The sequence below is a fragment of the Eptatretus burgeri genome, chromosome 16, assembly GCF_056783735.1.
Source record: "Eptatretus burgeri isolate ZD-2024b chromosome 16, Ebu_testis_v1, whole genome shotgun sequence".
In the NCBI taxonomy this organism is placed as follows: Eukaryota; Metazoa; Chordata; class Myxini; order Myxiniformes; family Myxinidae; genus Eptatretus; species Eptatretus burgeri.
The window spans coordinates 23,552,997-23,570,168 of record NC_140976.1 but is presented as its reverse complement, the minus strand read 5'-3'; the positions used below and the strand labels follow the sequence as shown (position 1 = coordinate 23,570,168).

Sequence of the window (17,172 nt, the reverse complement as noted above, 5' to 3'; positions counted from 1 at the left end):
TAGGGGTCGCCACAGCGGACCAACTGTCTCCATTTCGCTCTATCCTCCACATCTTCCATTGACACTCCAACCACCCGCATGTCCGCCCTCACCGCATCCATGAACCTCTTCTTTGGCCTTCCTCTTCTCCTCCTGCCTGGCGGCTCCATCTTCAACATCCTTCTCCCGATATACTCCGTTTCCCTCCTGTGCACATGTCCAAACCATCTCAATCTCGCCTCTCTCACTTTGTTTCCAAACCGTCCTACCTGCGCTGTCCCTCTAATACACTCATTTCTTATCCTATCCATCCTCGTCACTCCCAACGAGAATCGCAGCATCTTTAACTCTGCCACCTCCAGCTCTGCTTCCTGTCTTTTTGTTAGCGCCACCGCCTCCAAACCATACAACATAGCTGGTCTCACTACCGTCTTGTATACTTTCCCCTTCACTCTTGCAGCTACCCTTCTGTCACAAATCACTCCTGCAACTCTTCTCCACCCACTCCATCCTGCCTGCACTCTCTTTTTCACTTCTCTCCCACACTCTCCGTTACTTTGGACAGTTGATCCCAAGTATTTAAACCAATCCACCTTCCCCACCTCAACTCTTTACAACTGCACCATTCCTCCACTCTCCCACATATATATATATATATATATATATATGTATATATATATATATATATATATATATATATATATATATATATATTTTCAGTAGATTTATATGTATATATATATATATATATATATATATATATATGTATATACTGTATATATATATGTATATACTGTATATATATATATATATTTAAATATATATATATATATATATATATATATATTTATATTTTATATATATATATATATATATATATATATATATATATATATATATATATATATATGTATATACTGTATATATATATGTATATACTGTATATATATATGTATATACTGTATATATATATATATATATGTATATACTGTATATATATATATATATATATATATATATATATATATATATATATATATATATATATATACTGTATATATATGTATATACTGTATATATATATGTATATACTGTATATATATATATATGTATATACTGTATATATATATATGTATATACTGTATATATATATATATATATATATATATATATATATATATATATATGTATATACTGTATATATATATATATATATATATATATATATATGTATATGTGTATATATGTATGTATATATATATATATATATATATATATATATATATATATATATATATATATATATGTATATGTATGTATATATATATATATATATATATATATATATATATATATATATATATATATATATATGTATATGTATATATATGTATATATATATATATATATATATATATATATATATATATATATATATGTATATATATATATATATACATATATATATATATATATATATATATATATATATATATATATATGTATATGTATATATATATATATATATATATATATATATATATATATATATATATATATATATATATATATATATATATATATATATATATATATATATATATATATATATATATATATATATATATATATATCGCAGAAGACTGAAGGAGTAGCATTGGATGTCTTCATTTTCCTCTTCATAATCTGTAGATTGGCACTATCTGTCGCACCTGTCTCTCAGATCTTTATATTCTGGCACCAATTTGGAATTTGGTTGCTGTCCCAGCTCAGCCTCACCCAGTCCTTTCAAACGGCACCCTGGTATCTTTCATGTTCACAGTCATGTGCTTCCAGGTGGGCTTGCCAGCTTCATGTGTTTTCCCAACATTTGCATTCTCGACGAGGCGGAGCACCAATGTGACGATTGTCAGATTTGATTCCATGCAGGAATCAAACACAGATTAGACCACTGAGACATGTTGCTGTCCTGATGCTTCTTGTCACCAAAGAAGACTGAATATTTCATACCTTTATCTTTTCTATTAATTTGGCAAATCTGAGATTCTATTATTGTGTCTATATATAAAATAGCATCGAGTACTACTTGAAGAAGTTAACCAACTGTTTCTATGTAAACAAGAAGTTAAAGAACTTTCTCTGTAAACGAGAGCCTTTGTAACTCCAGATGCAGCCTTCAAGGAGGTGGATGGCAAATGCCATCTCGTAGTTTTGTCGTCCAAGCACTCATAAACGTACAATTGCAATTGGTTGCAACATCATTACAAAATTTACTTTTTTATGAAAGTGATTTATTCCCATCATTCACTCCTTTTTTGCTTGTGCAACGTCCTCAGGCCCGACCTCTTTAGCTGGAAGGATGTGCTCGAGAAGATGACACCCCACCAACGGCTGGAGAATGCTTTCAGGACAGCACAAGAACATCTTGGGGTTCCTCGTCTCCTTGACCCAGAAGGTGTGGATCCTGTTTTGTTTTATCTGAAACATAATGAATCGAGAGTAACTATGTTGTACAATAATTTGTAGATTACCAAACTGTTTCATTTTTGCAGGTCTTGGTTGTGACAAGGCATAATTTCGCGAATTCAAAGCTGTGTTGATTGAAACACTGTCTCGGGCCTGGTTAGTTTGTCTTGATGTCGGTTAGACGTTGAATCAAGAACATGAAAACTGATCAGCCTGCATACGAGCAGTCATTATAATCATTTCCCTTTTGAGATGAGATCTATGATGGATGGGACACTGTGACTTTCCCAGCTCTTGGATTGAGAAAAAAATGTTCAAAATATTTTGTCCTGGTTTTGTAATTTGCAGCATGAAATGGTTTCCAAGACACTTCTCATGGATAACCTCCGAGGGAGATTCCATTCGTGCTGCAACACTGTGCTTGTGGTAAAAGGAATGTGTTCGACAAACCGAATCAGAGCTGTCCTTTCTCTGTTAGTGCTCACTCTGGGTTGTCCAGATTGAGGCCTGTCTTCTTCTTCTTCTTTCGGCTGCTCCCGTTCGGGGTCGCCACAGCGGATCATCCGTATGATCCGCATAGTGATTTGGCACATGTTTTATGCCGGATGCCCTTCCTGACGCAACCCTGGTCGCCTCTTACGACACAGGGATAAGATTGAGGCCTGTCTCTAATATAAAAATTTTTTGTCATGTTTGAAGAGCAATCTGCTGTTAACAGTTTGATAGAAGCCAAGTTGGTGTCCATATTCACTTTCGGACATCCCAGCATTGCCCATCAAAATTATTTGCCATCTTTGGGCTTCACTTGGTCTGATTTGGCCCATCATAATACAGTCTGCCAATGGAAGTCAGTTGAGTCAGCTCGGTATACAGACTGTTCATTGGGTACATACCACTTGTTTTCTTCAATCCTGAGATTTAGACCATTCGTCGAGCTAGCAAAGGCCATGTTCTCAAAGAAAAAAAGAATCGCTTAGTGTACTCTTCCTCACAATTTAAGTATTTAATAACTTTAGGTGCCTAACATGTTATCAGCAGAGAAAAGTTGTATGGTTTTTTTTTTTTTTAAACCAGAGAGGTCAATCCTTGTGGTGAACACAGGGTGAAAGTCAACATGGTGACAAGGATGCAACAGAATACAATACAGGCAGCCTTGAGATATGAAAAAGAGCAGTGAGAGTTTAAAACAATCAACAAACAAACAAACAAACAAGGATCAATGCTGACTTGGAAGATGACAAGAGGTGATTTAATTCCAACTTTTTAAAGGATTGGAGGACAGGAAGATTTGGTGATCAAGGGGGCATGATATCAAAGGGGGGGGGGGGTGGTGGTTGACCCCGCAAAATAGATATTTGCTCTCTTCTCCAAAACTACACATACAATTTTGATGAAACTTGACCACTACCTTCATCACCTGTGTTTTGCTAAAGTTTGTTCATGGCATTTAAAAAAAACCCCAGGGTCTAAGGGGGTCTCCGGAGGGTTGAAGTGATTGTTGCTCCTGATCCTGGTGAGCTTCAGGATGTGTGATCCTATTTTTTTTTTCGTTAAACTCACCAGTTAAACAGATTATACTTCAAATAGATAGTTTCAAGAGAAGAAAATGGGATTTTCAAGGTTATCTTTATGGATTCGAGTAAGATATTTTGTAGGTTGATTATCGTCCTAATAGAGTCAAACAAATTTTTGCTCTTCTTCAGATAAGCTGCAGATGGTTAAGCCGTGGTCTACGACACTTTTAAGGGACTGTTTTGCTATCGATTATCATCATCAGCCAAATTGTGTCAAAGGACCTTTCCAATAAGGGAAAGAGGTCATTTCTGAGATATTAAACCAGACTTAGTGGCACAATTGTTCGAGCATCCATTCCGAGTGTGGGAGGTCGGCGGTTTGAACCCGACCCAGGCCTAGTCGTACCAAAGACGAGTAATACAATTAATATAATGAATAATTGATGCATGCTGCTCCCTGGCTTGATACTCAGCACTTTAATAGGTAAGTGCAAGAACAAACAATCATTGTGCAGGCTTGATGGGCCCAATGATCGACAACTGCATTTAAGTTCCTTGTAAGGGAACTCAAACTGAAGAAGAGGATAATTTCCTAAATATATCTCCCCTTTTGTTTCGTGTTTTAAGCTTTCGTGTGTTATTTCAACAGTCAAAGCAACATGGTCTCCATTGATTAACTCGGAAGAAAGCTAGCTTTAATCCACATGGGAAAACAAACAGCTCAATTTCAGGAATGACTGTATATTCCTTAATATTGCAATTCATGCATAGCAATAGGCTGTTGTCAGGTCAAGCCAGATTAGATCTGTGACTTGCTACAGGTACCATGTAAACCTGTACTAACCTATTTCATGGTCAGCTTGTCAGTTACTAAACAATCTCTCCCACTAGGTTTCCTGTTGATGAGGGTGTATGATATGGACACTCAGCTGGATTAAAAACAAAACCTGTCAAATGGCGGAGGAGCTCCTTGTGACCAAACGCCCATCCATATCGGTGCCCAACTGTGTCTGCGGACGTTCTCCTGCAGTTTGGTTACCTTTTCAAAAAGAAGTTGGTGGCAGGATTTTCATTCCAGCCACCGTGAAACACTTCATTCCACAAAACACATCAAAATACACAAATAAACCTGGAAACCCACTCTGTGGGAGTACCTCCTGAGCAGCTGCCCTTCACAGGCCAGCTTGCGGGAAGCCGGGATTGTGGCAATGCCCGCGGGACCCCCATTCTTTGAAGATAGGAGGAAAAACACAGGGTAACCTTCTTGGGTCGAATTGCAGTAGTACGTGTCGAGATGGTGCGGAGGTGTCATCCACCAGATGGCGGTCTTCTTGGGTTAACCTGATGCGCTCCCTTCAGGTGGGTGCCTGGAATGTACTATCCAAAGAGAGAATGAACACCTGCCTCTGTGATCATCTGAGCTCCAGTGTTTGAACATCACTGTTGCAGCACTCTTTGTGGTTCGGAGACCGAATAGTGGTGAGATCATGGCAGGTGGTTACACCAACTACTGGTGTGGTCGCTCTGATGGTCACCACACCCAAGGAGATGCTGTAGCTGTGTCTGATAAGCTGACTCCCATTACAATTGAGGTAACACCGGTCAACGAGCGTATAATGAGACTCAAGATTTGTCACTCCTTGCATTTCATTTGGAACTGATAGGGATGGTTATGAGACATGTGTTGGTCCCCATAGGTCTGGAACTGTGAACCAGAATACCAGTAAGTTCTTTGACTTTGCAATAAGTCATGGACATAGGGTGGCTGGTTCATGGTTTCAGTGCTCACAGGCTCATCGCTGGACTTCGTATTCCAATGCTGGCAGCGTGGCAAAGAAAATTGACCACGTGCTCATTGATGGTCACTCGTGGATGATCCAGAACTGCAGGTCTACCGGAGTGCTCAGTTCCTCAATACTGACCACAGGCTTGTTGTAGCAACTCTCAAGTTGCAGCTTACATCGGGAGAATGGTACAATCCCAGCCGAGGCTAGATGTTGGCAAGCTCAAGGATGAGAGGGTAGCTGGGGAGTTTGTGAACAGGCTGAGTGGAGATTTGGGGGATCTGGGTGCTTTGGAAGGTCCTGAAGAATTGTGGAGTGCCTTCAAGAGTTGTGGAGTGTCTTCAAGACAACTGGTGTTGATGTTGCCGGCATATGTCTTGGATCTCACTGTCAGATGAAGAAGAATTTTTGTCTCTCAAGGGACACTGGATATCATTGACCAGAGTCACAGGGCCAGGCTGAATGGCAGAGCTGAGCTGTTCAGTGAGCCGAGGCATAAAACTGAAATACTGTACGTGCACTCATGGTGGACAAGGAGGCCAAAATGTGAGGAATCTGTGAGAGTTAGAGCATCACCTGTGGTCAAGTGATTCTCGTCCTGCTTTAAGGCGAATTCACGCATTGCGTTCCTCCAAGCCCATCCATCGGTGTACTGCAGTTGGAGCAGAGGGTGGTAGGCTCCTGACAGAAGAGTCCGAAGTGAAGGCCCGCTGGGCCGGTTCCTTTGAGCGGATGTACCAGGCTGATCTGCCAGCTGTTGAGTTCGCTGTCAGGGCTGTTACAATCCCTATTGCTGATCCTCCAATCAACTGTGGTCCACCTTCGTTTGTGGAAACACAGGCTGCACTGAACCATTTGAAATGGGGTAAAGCTCCTGGGATCTGTGGCATCCATGCTGAACTTCTCAAGGCTGTTGGAAATGCTGTACTTGTGTCGTTGCATGCAGTTTTGTGCTCTGCCTGGAACACAGGCATCATCCCAACTGACTGGAAGAGCTGCCTTGTTGTCCCTCTCTGGAAAGGGAAGGGTGATCACCAAGACTGCAACAACGACCGAGGGGTGACGCTGCTCTCAGTGCCCAGGCAAGGTCTTTGGTCAGATCATTCTTGATAGGGTTCGCCACCATCTGTTTGAGCACCAGTGTCCAGAGCATTCAGGCTTCACACCAAAGATGTCAATGATTGACCGTATCCTTACTCTTCGGGTCCTCACCGAACACAGATGAGAGTTTCGGCAGAGGCTGCTTGCAGCTTATGTTGATCTCTGTAAAGCATTTGATTCAGTGAATCGGGGTGCCCTCTGGAGGATTCCTGGTCTTTGTGGGGTGCCACCAAAACTGATCAATCTGATGTCTGAACTATGCTCTGGTACTAAGAGTGCTCTGAGATGTGGTGATTCCATCTCTGACTTATTTCCATTTGTTACTTGAGTTCGTCAGGGATGTGTACTGGCACCCACACTTTTCAGCATTTGTACGGACCGGATTCTGGGTGGGATGTTGGAGAGATCAAGCTGTGGTGCATCACTTGGGAATGTCAAGATCTCTGACCTTGATTTCGCTGATGATGCAGTCATCTTTGCCGAGACTTTAGATATCCTTTTGGGGACCCTCGAGGTACTGAATGAGTAGTCGAAGCCACTAGGGTTACGGGTTTCCTGTGTCAAAACTAAGATCCAGGCTTTCAATGACATCTTGGATGCTGCTATCCTGTCTGTACCTGTTTGTGATGAGGATGTTGAAGTCACGGAGAGATTCACTTACCTTGGCAGTGATATTCATGTCTCTGCTGGCTGTGAGTCAGAGGTCAATTGACAACTGGGTCGGGCCTGGAGAGTCATGGATTCACTGGATCATCGGGTGTGGTGCTGCTTGTACCTGTGCAGGAGGACGAAAGTCCGAGTGTTCAGGTCCTTGGTGCTTCCAGTCTTGCTCTATGGATGTGAGACTTGTAGTGTGGTGGCCGAGACCGAGAAAAATGAGTTGACCCCTTCCAGTGGTATAACAAGCTGAAACCGCTCTCATTTGAACCGTATTGATGCCTAGTTTTCAAAAACTGAGGTTGTAGTTGTTGAAATTCTGCACAACATGGTGAATTAACCCCTTGAGTGTAGGAACAAAAGAAAAAATGGCCATTTTCAATAATTCATTGTTTACTTCAATAAGCATTAAATACATGTAGAATAGTTGATTATTTCAGGGTATTTCTATGCATTGGACATGGTTTAAGATATTTCAGGGGTTTTATGCTCCTAAGGTGGTTAAGGGCCCACAAAATACCCCAATTTTGGCAGTTTTTGTGCAATTTTAGCAAAAACTTGTACGTTTTCTCTTATTAAATGCCCAATATATGTTTTAAAAGTGCCAAATTTGATTATTTTCATCAGGCAGGGTGTCTCATTAAAGAATATGTCAGTTAAACTATGATAGAATGTTCACAACCAGGTAAATTAACCCTTTCTCTGACATGTGTGCAGTTCAAGTGAAAATTGACATTTTTCTAAAATCGGCATCTTTTATGCAAAAATGAAGTTATCATGGAAAACTATGGAAAATATCAGGGTTACTATTATAAATTGATATAATGCAAGGTATTTCATGGACTTTTATGCTGCCAAGGGGTAAAAGACCCTCTGGAATACCACTAATTTGGAATTTTTTAACGATTCCGGGCCAAACTCATTAAACTGTAATTTTCCAACATATATTGGAAATGGTATTTCATATGTTTTGAGATATTCTGTGCAGTTTGTCATGAGCAGGGGATTAAAAGGAACCCAAAATACCCCTACATGTAGCTTATGTACTGTAAATAAATACAATTAATAATGATAATGACAGTTGGAATTTTGTCTCATGATGATATTTTTAGTTAAACCAAGACACAATGGGTGGCATTGCCGCTGCTGATCTTTTGTTTTTGGCATCATGACACCTGTGCCTCTGTCATGCATGGCTCAAACATGTCAAATCTTCTTTTCAACTTCAAGACACTGACCTCAAGAAGAGCATCATCACTCATTGTATTGGTCAAATTAGGCCTATTGAACAGGTCGGATCTTAAAAAGAAAACAAGATCAGAGGATTAATGAAACTATGTGCTGCAGGACGCATCAAATATGCTCGCTACACTCCAGCGTATATTGCAGAGATGAAGCAGTTGGAACAAACTCAGTCAAGAATGTATGAACACATGATGCAAGGTGGATTTGTTGTGCGAAGATCCCCACATAGAACATTTAATTGTGTGCCAACTGACCAGGCCCTGGAACAAACTATAAATCAAGAAGCGAAGAGTCGAGGAGGCATCATCGGCTTCACCCTTCGTAAAGGGGCACTTCTGCGCTGGCTGATGACACGACATGTCACTGGGGAATACTCGGAGTCTTTCAAAGACCTTTGCCAATCTGGTTCAAAAGCAATCCTTCAGAAGGAGCTTGGAAATGCACGCATGAACAAGGACAAAAACGATCTGAAGAACATGAAAGAATACATTGTCAGCCAGTGTCAAAATCCGTTTAAACTAGATGGCGTACCAGAATCGCTTCTAAACATCACCACCGGTCAAATGGCATCTCAAGAAGTTGAGAATTCTCTGAAATGTATTCCAGAAAAAGGAAAAGCAGTCTATGAAGACTTCGTCAAGAAAAAATTGGGACCGAACATTCTAAGAGTTTCTGGGAACCCTTGAAGAAAGAAACTGTGTTGACATTTTCAGATATGAAGAAGGCACTCACCAATGACAAGGACCGGACGCTGATCATTGATATTGAGGTGTTGTTCAGGTGGCTATTGGCTGTCTCACAGAGTCATAATGTCGATTTGAGGAAGGTACTTTGTTACGAACTGGCCGCCATGCCACCAGCACTCTTCCATGAAGATGGGTCGATGAGGAAAACTGCAAAAGCTGACCTTACCAAAAAGCTTGAGGCAAATTGTGCGGACATTCTAGCAGAGCTGCCACAAATCTCGGCAATACCTGAACTCACATCATCCGCATACAAAATTGATGGGATGGCTATGATTCAGTTTGGATGAAAATCACTTCACAACATTCCAAGATTTAGCTACAATAGTTCAGAAAAAAGACTATTACGACTTTTCAGGAATCCTTCATTGGATATCAGTAGCATTACAGTAATCGTTGATCGCTATGACGTCGAGACATCAATCAAATCATCTGAAAGGCAGGGAAGGGTGCCAACAACATGGTACTAACATACCAGATTCAAGGAGGCAGACAGGTTCCAAACTACCGCCAGTTTCTGAAAAGTGGAGGCAACAAGTCCAGCCTAGCAAACTTCATCTCTCAACATATATTGGACAATTACAAACAATTACCAAACGAGAAATAAATTATTCTGGTCGATGGTTTTGGTGATGACAAGCTGGTGAAAGAAGTACAACCACTCGGAGTCTCATCCATTGACTATCTTCAGAGTACACAGGAGGAAGCGGATACTTGGATAATCCTCCTTGCCGTCAGTCTCTCACGTGATCATTCAAGGGTCATTGTTCGCTGTGATGACATGGATGTCCTGGTACTGTTGATCTACTATTCTAGTGGAAAACAGCTGACTGACAAGGTATACATTACGCTGGGAATTCTGGAAAGGAGAGATACATTCCAGTCCATGAGATAGTTACTCAGTTAGGACCGACTGTTTGTGAGTGTCTCCCTGCCATACACGCTATCACTGGGTGTGACAGCACATGTTCTTTCAACATAATTGGGAAGCGAACAGCTTATTCTACACTGATCAAGAATGCACAAGCATTGTCAGATATGAAAGTATTTCATGAGGCTGATATAGACACTTGTGTTTCATTGTCACAGAAATTTGTGCTTCTGATGTATGGCAAAAGAGGCAAAGACTTGGATTCATTGAATGATCTAGGTTTCCATTTGGCCCCAACCACAGACACCAGCATCTATGCTTCCCCCAACCGAGGATTCATTCAAGCAGAACATCCTACGGGCCAAGTATCAAACCAAGATTTGGTGTGACAGCCATGTTGCTAACCCACCGTTGATATCACCAGTTGGTCATGGCTGGTCCGCTTGTGAAGGTGGTGGAATTACCCAGACTATATATATATATATATATATATATATATATATATATATATATATATATATATATATATATATATATATATATATATATATATACTCAAGATTCTGCTCCAGCTGAGGTTCGAGACTTAACACACCTCTACTGTACTGACAAAAACTGTGAAAACGGGAGGATGTGCCCTTGTGTCCTTGCAGGACAAGAGTGTATTGACATATACTGCACTGACTGCAACAATCACAGCAATGTCGTACAACAGGAAAATGAGAATGCAACCGAGATAGACACTGCTTTCGATATTTAGATGCATGGCCAGCTGATTTCAGATGTGATCAGTATTGAAAGATTCATGAGTGGGTTTCACTGTGCAACAATATAAACATATTGAATAGATTTTTCTCAAAGGTGTGAATCTTTTTATCCGGGTTCAACTGCAATTTCATTCATGAGACAATCTGACTGGTTCATCAAATCAGACTTGGGACTGTTATAACATGTAATGACAATTTCATGCAAAAAAAGAGGCAATTATGGCATAAAATTAGTAAAAAAAAATTCTGATTTGGAGGTGTTCCAGGGGTCTTTTACCCCTTGGCAGCATAAAAGTCCATGAAATACCTTGCATAATATAAATTTCTAATAGTAACCCTGATATTTTCCATAGTTTTCCATGATAACTTCATTTTTGCATAAAAGATGCCGATTTTAGAAAAATGAGAATTTTCACTCAAACCACGCACATGTCAGAGAAAGGGTTAATTTACCTGGTTGTGAACATTCTATCATAGTTTAACTAACCTATTCTTTAATGAGACACCCTGCCTGATGAAAATAATCAAATTTGGCACTTTAAAAACATATATTGGGCATTTAATAAGAGAAAACGTACAAGTTTTTGCTAAAATTGCACAAAAACTGCCAAAATTGGGGGTATTTTGTGGGTCCTTAACCCCCTCAGGAGCCTAAAACCCCTGTAATATCTTAAAACATGTCCAATACATAGAAATACCCTGATATATTCAACCATTCTACATGTATTTTATGCTTATTGAAGTAAATAATGAATTATTGAAAATGGCCATTTTCAATAATGAATTATTGAAAATGGCCATTTTCTCTTATGTTCCCGCACTCAAGGGGTTAATTCACCACGTTGTGCAGAATTTCAACGACTACAACCTCGGTTTTCAAAAACTAGACATCCATATGGTTCAAATGAGACCGGTTTCAGCTTGTTATACCTCCGGTAGGGGTATCTCCTGAATTTGAGCCTTTTTTCAGCCCTGGCCACTACACTATTGGACTCTGACCAGGGATCTGAGATGAAGACATAATTCCATTGGCACCAGGTCTCTTTGGAGAATCCTTGGCTATCGCTGGTCGGATTTTGTGTCCAACGAGCGGTTGCTGAGAGAGTCTCAAATGAGATTTGTTATCTGCATAGTCCATGAGAGTCAGCTGTAGCTGTATGGACATGTGGCTGTTTTTCCTTATGTTGATCCTGCTCACCAGATTCTCTCAGTGGGGGAGCCTCGTGAGTGGAGGAGGCCAATGGGTTTAACATGTGCCTCGTGGTTGCATCAGTCTGATCGTTATCTCAAGGAGATGGGGAGGGGCCAGGCATCTGCCTGGGGGATGGCCAAATGGAGGCCACTGGAGTACTGGCGGAAAGTGGACGCAGCGATGCACTGCTTTGGCGCATGCTCCCATTCCTGACCTGACCTGAATAACACCTTGGATTCTGCTATCTTGTCTGTACCTGTTTGTGATGAGGATGTTGAGGTCACTGAGAGATTCACTTTCCATGGCAATGATATTAATGTCTTCGCATGTTGTGAGCCGGACGTCAATAGATGTCTGGGTCGGGCCTGGGAGTCATGGATTCACTGGATCATGGGGTGTGGCACTGTTGGCACCTATGCAGGAGGACGAAAGTCCGAGTCTTCATGTCATTGGTGCTTCCATTCTTGCTTTATGGATGTGAGACTTGGACTCTGACGAAGGATCTGAGATGAAGACTTAACTCCTTTGGTACCAGGTCTCTTCAAAGAAGCCTTAGCTTTCGCTGGTTGGTCTTTGTGTCCAATGAGCAGTTGCTTAAGAGAGACTCAGGTGAGTTTGTTACCTGTATAGTTTGAACATCAGCTGTGGCTGTATGGACATGTGGCTCGTTTTCCTGATGCTGATCCTGCTCACCAGATTCTCTCAGTGAGGGAGCCTCGTGAGTGGAGGAGGCAAACGGGCCGACCATGTTCCTCGTGGTTGCAGCAGGTTGATCAGAATCTCAAGGAGATGGGGATTGGCGAGGCATCTGCCTGTGGGATGGCCTCATGGAAGCCCCTGGATTACCGGCAGAAAGTCGATGCAGCGATGCGTTGCTCAGGCGCATGCTTTCATACTTGACCTGACCCGAACAGGCTGACTGTATCGGATGAGTTGTAATGTATGGTAGATTTGTCTTGTCACCTTTTGTATTGATGAAATTGATGAGGGTTTTTTTTGCCATTTTTGTCACCTTTTTTTGCCAAATTGATGGTATCATTTATGATGGTATCATAAATGCAAAAAAAAAGAGAAAGGTGTAAACATTTTGGTTTGTTTTCGCAGAAATGTGAAAGTCCACTTGGTAGAGAAAGAGGGTGAAAGGTCAGGTCGGAGATACACATGATAGTTGAATTGTCAAGGCTTGGCATTGTGATAATGCCTTTTTAGGTCATCTCTTCGAGCGTGACCTAATAATATTGGTGTTGAGAGGAGAGGTGACGATCCGTCCGTCCGTCCGTTCACAATGAAGTTGAAACGGGAGATCTGGTCATTAGTGATCCTGATAGAGGTCGATGAGACGTACACAATGGTATGACTTTCAAGGTCACCGAAGGTCAAGGTCAAGGTCACGAGGCCTTTGAAGTTGCGAAAATGACGATTTTCAAATTCTATCTCCTCCGCCATTCCTCAAGCGATCTTGAATTTGATTGTGGCAAATTAATCTATGGGACAATATCTAAATTTTGATCAGGCCGTATTTTCGATATTGGCTTTCGTTTTCGTGTCACGTGACTTCAAAGTTGGCAAAAAATGCGAAAATGACGATTTTCAAAATCTATTTCCTCCTACATTTCTCAAGCGATCTTGAATTTGATTGTGGCATATAAATCTATGGGACAATATCTAAATTTTGTCGTGCCGGATTTTCGAATTTCGCTTTCGTTTTCGCGCCACGTGACTTCAAAGTTTGCAAAAACTGCCCTATCTTCAGGAGGCTATATATTTTCTCGCAGAGATGACCGTCACTATCGCACGGGGGTAATTTTGATATATTTTTTTCCAGATGTGGAGATGGCACATCCAGACAAGAAGTCTATCTTGTTGTATGTGACGTCCTTCTTCCAAGTGCTACCCAAGCGTGTTTCAATGGATGCCATTCGTGAAGTTGATACCCTTACCCGGAAACCTGTTCCTGCTGTTGAAGAAAACCAGCAGAGGTATTCACAAAAGGTGAGCCTCACAAAGAATGTCGGAAATTTTGACGACCCCTCCCACTATGTATGCTCTCATTCTTTCTCCTTGCCTTCCTTCCCGACTCATTCCAACCTCCTTTCCCTTTTCTCTTTCTTCGTTCCAACGCGTCTTCCCTTCTTTTTCTCTCCCATTCCCTCTACTTTTTTTTGTGCATTTTATTTTTCTCATTGGAAGTTCAGTTGAAACTGTACAGCTTAGGACGTTTATCTTGTTTAAAATACTCACTTTTTGAAGTGCAACATGTATATCATGTGACATGGACCACATCGTGCATCCACCACATTTGCTGTTCGTTCCATTTTTTTTCCATTTCCAGCTTAGTTCTAAAAATGGGGTTGTTCTACTGTGACTAATACGAGCTGTTGCCAACTTCAGCGCAATCAAATTTATGATGCACCAATTTGGAAACGACATGACACAGCTGTATGATGATTCACTGAGCATGGCATTGCTCTTCTTTGGGATATCAGTGTCGGCCAAGATCAAACAGTGCATTCTTCCTTCTCCAGAGTTGTACCATTTTGATGTATTCTATTTGTGTACACATGAGGCAGTGATTTGTGGGCAGGCCATACTGAGGTGATGGCAGATGAATTAAGTAAGATTTCAAACCAGAGCACAGGCTCAAACATGGAGCCTCTGCGGTGATGGTGGCCATCTTGGAGATAGCTATTCCATACCAGTTTTATGCTTTTTAACCTCCAGCTTTGCCTCTCCTTGGCTGACAGCTCAACTCCACCAATATTTACCTCCGCCACCAAAGGTGGACTGAGGTTATATTTTCACCCCTTTCTGTCTGTTTGTCTGTGAACAGGATATCTCAAAATTTGTGGATGGATTCGGACGACACTTGATGGACAGGTTGGATGTGTGTCAAGGAGGAATTCATTCAATTTTTTTCGAACATCCGAATCTGGATCCGGATTGGAGAATTTTTGAGTGATTATTAGCCCTCGATGGACTTAATTCGAAATCGGGGTTTTTGAATTTGGTCTCTATTTTCGTGTGTGTGTGTGTGTGTGTGTGTGTGTGTGTGTGTGTGTGTGTGTGTGTGTGTGTGTGTGCGCGCGCGCGCGCGCGCATCTGCAACCATATCTCGGACAAATACGGACCAATTATATTTGTTCTTGGCAGAAAGACAACACATGATGGTATACATATGCACATCATTTTTGTTTCGTGATGTGATCAAAGATGGCCAACTCGCGGACATTTTAGTAGTAAAAAAAGAAAAACCCCGGAGTCAAGCATGCCTTCCATCATATATCGGACATGCATTTACCGATCTTATTCAAACATGGCACACAGAAAAGGAATGATGGTTTACATATGCACGTTATTTTTTTTCGAGATGAGATCCAAGATGGCTGACTGGTGGCCATTTTGTTACTCAAATGTGTCCCCAACCATGCATGTTCCGATTTCGTTCAAACTTGGCACAAGCACAGTAGATAACAGAATACACATGCCCCTCACTTTATTTTGTGATCTGATCAAAGATGGCCGACTGCTAGACTGGCGGCTATTTTAGTTGGAAAAACACAACCCGGTATTGAATACGTCCTCAATCATTTCACAGATATGCATTTACTGATCTTGTTCAAACTTGGCAAACAGATAAGGAATGATGGTTGACATATGCACATCGTTCTTTTTCGACATCATACGTGAGATGGCCGATTGGCGGCCATTTTACTTGGGAAAAAAACAAAACAACCTGATGTTGACCACATTCCCTCAACCATTTATCGGACAAGCATTAACTGATGTTCAAACTTGGTAAACAGATTAAGAATGATGTCTTACATATGTGCGTCCTTTTTTTTTGAGATCAGATCCAAGATGGCCAACCGGTAGATGGTGGCCATTTTAGTTGTACATCAATATTGGCTATCCCTTCAACCCCGTACAACAATATTACTAAAACAATGTGGGCTATGACATTTTATGTATTTTTAGGTCATCTCTTCGAGCATGACCTAATAATATTGGTGTTGAGAGAAGAGGTGACGTCCCTCCGTTCACAAGGAAGTTGAAGCAGGAGATCTAGTCATTAGTGATCCTGATAGAGGTCGATGAAACGTACACGATGGTATGACTTTCAAGGTCACCGAAGGTCAAGGTCAAGGTCACGAGGCCTTTGAAGTTGCGAAAATGACGATTTTCTAATTCTCTCTCCTCCGCCATTTCTCCAGCGATCTTGAATTTGATTGTAGCATATTAATCTATGGGACAATATCTAAATTTGGATCAGGCCGGATTTTCGATATTCACTTTCGTTTTCGTGTCACGTGACTTCAAAGTTGGCAAAAAATGCGAAAATGACGATTTTCATGCGAAAATGATGATTTTCAAAATATATCTCCTCCTACATTTCTCAAGCAATCTTGAATTTGATTGTGGCATATGAATCTATGGGACAATATCTAAATTTTGTCAGGCCGGATTTTCGATATTGGCTTTCGTTTTCATGTCACGTGACTTCAAAGTTGGCAAAAAATGCGAAAATGACGATTTTCAAAATCTATCTCCTACATTTCTCAAGCAATCTTGAATTTGATTGTGGCATATGAATCTATGGGACAATATCTAAATTTGGTCAGGACGGATTTTCGAATTTCGCTTTCGTTTTCGCGTCACGTGACTTCAAAGTTTGCAAAAACTGCCCTACCTTCAGGAGGCTATATATTTTCTCGCAGAGATGACCGTCACTCCCGCACGGGTGTATTTTTAGGTCATCTCTTCGAGCATGACCTAATAATATTGGTGTTGAGAGGAGAGGTGACGGTCCGTCCGTCCGTCCACAATGAAGTTGAAGCGGGAGATCTGGTCATTAG

At 40.8% G+C, this 17,172-nt stretch overlaps 1 protein-coding gene across 6 annotated transcripts in view; it reads left to right on the top strand.

The window, feature by feature from the left end:
* Positions 1 to 17,172, top strand: part of LOC147010706 (dystrophin-like) — a 1,018,488-nt gene that overhangs the window by 239,978 nt on the left and 761,338 nt on the right. For all 6 annotated transcript variants that reach the window (XM_085859617.1, XM_085859614.1, XM_085859615.1 and 3 more), the window contains 2 exons: positions 2,316 to 2,434; positions 14,145 to 14,311. In XM_085859617.1, coding sequence (XP_085715743.1) covers positions 2,316 to 2,434; positions 14,145 to 14,311 — 286 coding nt within the window. The remainder of the gene's footprint in view (positions 1 to 2,315; positions 2,435 to 14,144; positions 14,312 to 17,172) is intronic.